The 8,006-nt window shown below is 57.2% G+C and overlaps 1 protein-coding gene across 1 annotated transcript; it reads right to left on the reverse strand.

Moving 5' to 3' along the window:
* Window positions 1-1,506: 1,506 nt before the first annotated feature.
* On the reverse strand, window positions 1,507-7,771 carry LOC131566866 (glutamine synthetase). The gene is made up of 6 exons (XM_058818311.1): window positions 7,554-7,771; window positions 6,848-7,009; window positions 5,092-5,238; window positions 4,139-4,266; window positions 2,929-3,128; window positions 1,507-2,248 (listed from the first exon to the last, which is right to left on the reverse strand). The coding sequence occupies exons 1-6, from the start codon at window positions 7,756-7,758 to the stop codon at window positions 1,927-1,929; spliced, it is 1,164 nt and encodes a 387-aa protein (XP_058674294.1). The 5' UTR covers window positions 7,759-7,771; the 3' UTR covers window positions 1,507-1,926.
* Between the last annotated feature and the right edge of the window lie 235 nt (window positions 7,772-8,006).

Genomic DNA, 8,006 nt, shown 5'->3' on the forward strand with positions numbered 1-8,006 from the left:
CATGCTGGGAATGTGAACTCACATGATTCCCAAATTTGACAGTGTCTGTACAGCAGCATGACGAAAGCTGAAGTGCTTCAGCCACTGGTACACCCAGGGAAGCAAACAGGAGTCTTCCCATTCCAAATTTAGCTCTTTATTGATTTTCCAGCTGCATCCATCAGTCATTGTCCCAGTGCTCAAATTACCCATTAGAGATACCATAGAAATTAGAGGAACACAAGACAGGCTTGTGGTTTTGATGAAAAATGATAAACATCCCAAACAACAACCTCTGGAAGGAAAATCCTTCCTTTTTAGGGCGGGGACTGGGTTGCATTTATTCTTGAACAGCTCAGAGGCACAGAGGGCTCCTGGCTGCTTGCAATCTGGGGCTTGACCATCTCCCATGGCCCTTTTCCCTGTGCCACTGGCAGCACTGTGCCCTGCAGGAGGGACTCAGGGGCCCCCCTCCAGCCCAGCTCGTCACCTGTGTCAGATTCAAAGACAAACATAAATCAAGTTTCAAAATCCACATGGCTACACTGGATGTCCTCTGTCCATGCTGCTGCTTCCTCTCACATATAGTGACTCCCTGCTGGTGACTGCAGCTGGGTCACAGCCTGCAGGTGGCCTGAGCCGTCTGAGATGTCCCTGGGATTAGGGGGATGGCCCCTGTGCTTGTATCCATCACTCCACAACTGCATTGCAGAGGGACCCAAGGGTCTGGGACTGGAGGTTCTGTTGACATCCCATCTAGGTTTAAATGCCCTGCCTGGGGGTTTTACTGCATGAATTTCATAGGGTGTGGGTGAATGGCTTCAAACTGAAGGAGAGGAGGTTTACGTTACATATTAGGAAGAAATTCTTCCCTGTGAGAGTGGGGAAACCCTGGCACAGGGTGCCCAGAGCAGCTGTGGCTGCCCCTGGATCCCTGGCAGTGCCCAAGGCCAGGCTGGACAGGGCTGGGAGCAGCCTGGGACAGTGGGAGGTGTCCCTGCCCAGGGCAGGGAGTGGAACTGGATGGGCTTTAAGATCCCTTCCACCCCAAACCCTCCTGTGTTCTATCAATAAATCTACAGCCTCCACCTTGTGAAGAGACTCCAAGCCAAGGAGCTGCAGGTGACCCTGTGGCTCACCAAGGCAGCAGGGGGAAGTCCCCAGGGTCCCCTGCTGCACGCAGAGGTGTCCCCAGAGGGGAAGGCTGTGCTGGCTGTGCCCGGGGCTGGCTGTGCTGACTCAGCAGCACACACCCTGTGTAAACGCCCGCCAGCTGCTGCCCCGGCCGCTGTTTGCTCAGCCTGCGCTGCTCTGTTTGCCTTTGGGATCACGATGGAAGGAGATGGCCTTTGGTCCAGAAAATGAGGCAAGGCAGCTCCAGGCACCTGCCTCAAGGATCCTCCAGCATCTCTGCTCCTCCTGCTCCTGTCCAGGCTGCTCAGTAGCTGCAACCCACCAGCACCACCCAAATTAAAACCTCCACGGAGCTCTAGGAGCCACAGGAAAATGCACTCACTACAGCATAACCCAGCTGCCACGCAGCCAGGAAAATTATTTATTATCATTTCCTTGCAACAGAGATATGGGAAAAAAAAAAAAGCACCCACCCTCCTCAGGTGCAAACAGCAGCAGCTGCAGCATCCACGTTGGAATCTATGTACATCACAGTGTAAAGTCCATCGGAAAAAAAAAAAAATTCAATCCAACCTTTTTTTTTAAAAAAACCTTATGACCTAAAACCAGGAACCAGAACAAACAAAGTAGTTGAGAAAATAGCTTGGGCCCCTCCCTCTTGCTATAAAATACATATTTCTAAGGCGAAGTTTCACAAGACCAGAAGCGAGGTTCCTAAGAAGAGTCTGAGCTCGCAGCTGAAGACACCGCACAGGCACAAATCCCACGTGAGAAGCTGCTGTAGGCACGAGAACCTCCACCCACCCCAGTGCCTCAGTGCTCAGCGTAGTCCTTGGTCTCCACGCCGGTCTCGTTGAGCACCGTCGTCCTCATGATGGCCTCGGTGACGGCGTAGGGGTCGCAGTTGGCCGCCGGCCGCCGGTCCTCGAAGTAGCCGTAGCCGTCCTGGCCCACCTGGCGCGGGATGCGGATGCTGGCGCCCCGGTTGGCCACGCCGGCCGAGAACTCGAAGATGTTGGAGGTCTCGTGGTGGCCGGTGAGGCGCCGGGAGTTGTCCCTGCCGCCGCGCGGGTCGTACACGCAGATGTGGTAATCGTGCCGCTTGCTCAGCTTCTCGATGGCGGCTTCGATGTGCCTGTGGGAGAGCACGGGGGGTTCAGCAGGTCCATTCACCCCCTCCTCCTGTGCAGGGACCAGGACAGCCCAGGGGATTCCTCATGTAATCAGCTGCTCTTAAAATAACAAGCTTGGATAACCCCAACCCTGCCTGATGCAGCCACACAGGTTCCATATGGCCCATTTGCTTCCATATGGCCCAGGACACCCCCAAGCTCCCAGGTGTCACAGACATCTTTTATGAAAAATCCTTTCCTTAGGATTTTTTCTCCTGAGAAGCTGAGAGACGTCAGGAACAAAATAAAAACATTGATTACCTGCTGCTGTGGAATGCAACAGGTGCATCTGTGATTGGTCTCATGTGGTTGTTTCTAATTAATGGCCAATCACAGTCAGCTGGCTCAGACTCTCTGTCCGAGACAGAAGCTTTTGTTATCATTCTTTTTCTATTCTTAGCCAGCCTTCTGATGAAATCCTTTCTTCTATTCTTTTAGTATAGTTTTAATATAATATATATCATAAAATAATAAATCAAGCCTTCCGAAACATGGAGTCAGATCCTTGTCTCTTCCCTCATCCTCGGACTCCTGTGAACACGGTCACACCCAGGTACATCCCAGGGAGCCCCCAAGGACTCCTTTGGGTCCTGAGACTCCCCTTGAGACGCCCAGGACTCACTTGAGACCCCTCAGGACTCACTTGAGACCCCCCTCTCTGCGCATCTCCTCGGTGCTGTAGTTGGTGTGACACCCGGCGCCGTTCCAGTTGCCGGTCATTGGTTTGGGGTCCAGAGTGGCCACAACCCCAAAGTCCTCGCAGACACGGTGCAGGATGAACCGAGCCATCCACAGGTGATCCCCCATCTCAATGCCTTCACACGGGCCCACCTGGAATTCCCACTGGAAGGGGGAGCAGATGCACAGGTGAGGATGGGCAGGTGGGCACCTCCACAGCCACCACATCCCTGCCACCCCCAGCCTGGACTGCTACCCAAACAATCAGCAACAAGGATGGGGAGCATTGAGGCAAGCAACAAAACAACTTTGACATGCAAAAAAAATGGGAAGAAACTGCTCATTGCTATGTAGAGCAAATCAGAAGGGTTTTAAATCAAAACAGAGGTAGATAAACACATCTGAGGCTGGAGCTGCTGGGAGCAGGACCCCAGCCCACACTGCAAACAGGGCAGAGGATTAACCAGGAGCCTGTTAGTCCTTCCCAGGGCTGCTCCCTGCCTGGCTGGAGCCAGGGTTGCACCACCCACGGTTACTAAGCACAGGGTGACGTCTTTGTGGCTGCTGGCATGGCAGAGCCTGAGCCCAGGATGTGGAAGGCAGCCAAGGAGGACCCTGAAGAATTTGGGGCAAACAGTGGGGTGGGTAAAAGTCCTGCCTCAGCTCCACTGCTGATAAGCCCCCGCTTATCACTGCCACATCAGCAGCAGGACAGTCAGGGCTGCAGGTCCCAGTCAGTCTGGCCACCTGCTTAATGCAATCAGGGGCTCCCTGCTGCTCACTCCTAGATAAACCCAAATCCTCCCAACTGCTCCCCAAGGCCATGTCCCACCCCAGCTTCCCAGTTCCAGAACAGGGCTCAGACCCCATCACTGCCATGGTGCTCCTGCAGCCCACCCCAGCTCCCACCCACATCCCTGCTCCCACGGGGAGCTCCCAGCTCTGCTCCAGCAGCCAGGGCTCAGGCTGAGCTGTGCAAGGAGCTGGGGTGAGTTAGGAGAAAATCAAATGCACATTTCCATTCCAGCAGTGCAACTGCTCCTAACTAAGCAAAACCGATGTGAGGAGTCACTGAATTCAGAGTTCCAGAGGAGTTGGGAGTTGCTGGGTCTTTCCAGCCCCACAATATCTGATCCATCCCTGGGAATGGGCGGCCTGGGGCCATGCACACCTACCTGGGAGGGCATCACCTCGGCATTGGTGCCACAGATCTTCACCCCCGCATAGAGACAAGCCTTGTAGTGGGACTCCACGATATCACGCCCATACACCTTATCAGCTCCAACCCCGCAGTAATAGGGGCCTGAAAGAACAAGGAGTCACCACCCAAGGAAAACTTCGGGGAGCCACAACAGCATTATAACATAACCCCACTCTCCCAGGTACCTGCTGCTATGGGCAGGGGATTTATGGGAATTAAAATGATGTTTCTCTCTATAGGACATCAAGCCACCGACCCCAGCTCCAGGATTAGCAGTGTGAGCAGCTCATCTGTGCAACCTCAGCCTTATCTGGGCAGTTCAATAATACTTGTAACACATCAGCTGGGAGGTGGCCTCGAGATAAGCAAAGTTTGGTCTGCCCCGGGGCACCTCCCTCACCCTCCCAGCACATCAAGCTTCCGAGATTTTTCTGACAACAGCTGGCATTGTTCACAGCTAGAAAATCCAATTCGCTGGGCTTTGATATCTTCCTCATTCAGGCAGGTAAGGCAAAGATCTTCTCCCGCCTGGGGGAAGGGAGATGTTGCAAGCAGCCGCTCCACACAAAAATCAGCTTGGGAAGCCTCTGGCTCTGTCCCAGGAGGCAGCAGAGGAGCCGGCTCGCTGCTGCAGGAGGGCACAACGCTCCATGCCAAGCCCTTTCCTCAACAGCCAAGGGGAGGAGGCTTTTCCAGCCCAGTTCTCCAGCCCTTGCCAAACAAGCCGTGCAGCTGAGCTGTTTGTGCAAGCAGGGTCCGGCGGGAGTGGCTCACGTGAGCCACGGGCACCAGGTGCTCTGGGCAAACAGCCCCTACCTGGGCCATCCCTGACAGCAGAGCTGCACTGGGCTGGGACGGGCTCACTGCCCCCTCCTGCACCCCACAGCAGCAGGGTGGGCGATTTTGGGCTGGATTTTGGGCTCTTACCCTGCGGGCCGGGGAAGCCGTTGTCGGGCCAGCCGTAGGGGTGCCCGTTGATGCCCAGCAGGGTGTACTCCTGCTCCATCCCGAACCAGGGGTGGCTGTCCTTCACCAGCTCCATCACTTTCTTGCACGTGTGCCTCAGGTTGGTCTCTGGGGGTAGAGATGTCTGCGTTAGAGCCGTGCTGTGAGGCAGCACCCACCACACTCTGCTCCATCCCACCCTGGGACCGAGGCTCCACCACTGCCAAGGGCTTCCCACAGAAGCCTTAAGGAAATCACGATGAATCCCCCTTCCTGCTCACCAAATTCCTCCTCACAGTTACTCCATCACCAGAGCATCAGGCCACAGGTCAAGAGGGTTTAATTATCCTGTTCCCCAAACCACTGCTGATGGTCCATCCTCCTCCTCTTACTCACTGAGAGATGAGGAGCCTTACCCCAGCCCCATACTACAGGCATTCAGCAGACCTGGGAGCTTCCATCACTCCTTCACCCCTATCCTCTTTCTTCCATCCTCTTCTTAATTATCCTTATCTTCCTGCAGCTCCATGGTTTTGGTCAGCATCCAGACTGGCTGGCCCTGCCTCGGCCTTTCGAGGTGCTCAAGGCAACTAGGGCTTTGCCAGGAAAACACAGATAGCAGAGAACTGTCCAGACATGAACGAGCCAGGCAAGGGGAATGAGAGCTTGGACCAAGACATCAGCGAAAAAGGCTGAAAAACTGCTGTGGCAGGGACAGGCAGGCTCCAGGCTGCACATTCTGCCCTAACTTGCAATAAAAACCCAGAGCAGCTACAACAGAGCCTGGGGCTGGAGGGAAGCAATGGAAAAAGGGGAGCAAAGCTAAGAGAATTTCTTATCCTGAGCCCACAGAGCCCTTAAAGTCCATGGAAACCATCACGGGGAGGGCTGGAGGGTGCACCCCTCTCACCATCAGCGCTCTGGGCTGAGCTCTGTGCCCCAGGATCAGGGGCTCTCTTTACAAACTCCTGCAGCGGAGGAGCTGCCGGGCAGGAATCTCAACCAAGACACTTCCCCCACCCTGTCTGGAGGCTGCTGGAGGAGGAATCAGCCCACAGAGGAATCAGCCCGGTCTTTCACCATCGCTGCCCGCCGCTCTCCGGGCAGAGCTGCATCACCCGCAGATGCCCTCTCCCTCCCCCGCACACCCAGCGGGCTCAGCCCTGCTCCAGCGGCAAATATCCGGTTGTTTGCCTGCAAACAACCCCTCCGGGAGCCCCTCGGCGAGTCCCTGCAAACAGGCTCCTTTTCCTGTGTCTGGGGCTTTATCACAGGGACAAGACGGACTGCAGGCTCCTGCGAGCGCAGCCTCGGCGATAAGAGCGAGAGCCGCCCGTTCTGTTTGCTAAAGGTCACTCCGAGCGAGCAGCACACGCCGTCTCAGCATCTTCTCCTTCCTTTTCTGCAGCCTCCCACCAGCCAGAAGAGCCACCACAAGCCGGGCACGGCAGAACCCCGCACTTGCAGCTCCCGCTCCCCCCGGGGCTGGGCGAGCTCGGGCTCAAGAGCCGGGAGACGCCTTTGGTGAGCTCCACGTCTCGCTGCTGCTCTCCTCGCCCCGTGCCACTGAAACAGGTTCCTGCAAGCATCCACCGCCACCAGCGCTTGGATTTCGGAGCCTCGGGCCAAGTGCTCGGTGCTCAGCTGCGCCCCAGGGCCGGCGGTGCCGAGCAGGAGCCCTGGGGAGGTGACACCCTAAATAATAAAGGGGTGACCCTCAGGAGATGGGGGTGCTCACCTGCGGGTTTCCTGTTGTACTTCAGCACTTCGCAGAGCACCAGCTTGTTGGGGTCCAGGCAAAAAGGGTCCCTGAACATGCAGACAGGCACCAGGAACATGTCACTGTTGGAGCCCTCTGCCTGCGCCGTGCTGGAGCCATCGAAATTCCACTCGGGGACATCTGCGGGGCAAGAGGTGGGAGTGAGCTCGGGAAAAGGCCCTCATTCGGATTGTGCCGAGTGCTGGTGGCTCAGATCCAGGATGGAGCACCCAAGGGGTGCCGAGTTCCATGGGATGTCAGCCACAAAGGTTTTCCTGCACATCCCCAGAGCCCCTGGGTGCTTCCTGAGCATCAGCGTGCTCTCCCCACCCCAGCACCACCAGGCACGGGCAGGATCAGTCCCAGCCACTCCACCTCCCTCTGCCAAACCCCATCCAGATGCCGACACGTCTCCATGCCTGTTTGCCTGGGGGAAAGGGGCGAGGAGCTCATCCTCCCCTTCCCACCCAGCACTAATAGCAGAGATTAGCGGGTTAAGCAAACCGGAGGGACGCAGGTTGGATATTCACCCACCAGACAGCTGCAACAGGTATCACTGGTGCCACACAACCAGGGAGAGCCCGTCGCGGCTCCCACCGCCCGAAGCACCCCACAACTTTTCCCAGGTGATTCTCAGGGCCCTTCACACACCACGCATCACCCGAGGGACGAGCAGCCGCGTTACCTTCGATGCTCTTGGGCTCCTTATCGAGGGTCCTGCTCTTGCAGCGCACACCCTCGCCGCTGCCGTCGATCCAGACGTAGGTGACCTGCACCCTCCCATCCTGGGGCAGCCTCATGTACTGCTCCCGCACCAGCTTGTTCAGCCTGGAGCTGTGCGACACCGACATGGCGACGGCCCTGCGGGGGCGCACAGGTGAGTGCCACATCACCCCCGGGCCATCATCCCCAGGGGTGTGTTACAAACCAGCCCACAGCGAGCCACCCCAGCTCCCCCCTCTGCCTCCCCGGCGGGATTCGAACCCGCGACCCCGCGCTCACCGGCCCCGGCTCCCCTCCTCTGCCTCCCCGGCGGGATTCGAACCCGCGACCCCGCGCTCACCGGCCCCAGCGCTGCCCGCGCCCGCTCCGCCCGCGCTTTAAAGGCGCCCGCGGCCCGGGGGCGGCGCGGAGGCGG

Source organism: Ammospiza caudacuta, chromosome 21 (genome assembly GCF_027887145.1).
Source record: "Ammospiza caudacuta isolate bAmmCau1 chromosome 21, bAmmCau1.pri, whole genome shotgun sequence".
Taxonomy (NCBI): Eukaryota; Metazoa; Chordata; class Aves; order Passeriformes; family Passerellidae; genus Ammospiza; species Ammospiza caudacuta.

Bases quoted from the DNA above. Each gene is read 5' to 3' on its own strand.
- LOC131566866 (XM_058818311.1), bottom strand. From the start codon at position 7,758: ATGTGGCACTCACCTGTGCGCCCCCGCAGGGCCGTCGCCATGTCGGTG. The intron at 7,010-7,553 runs GTAACGCGGCTG...CTTGCCCCGCAG, and splicing joins GGAGCCCAAGAGCATCGAAG to ATGTCCCCGAGTGGAATTTC. The intron at 5,239-6,847 runs GTGAGCACCCCC...CTCTACCCCCAG, and splicing joins GTACAACAGGAAACCCGCAG to AGACCAACCTGAGGCACACG.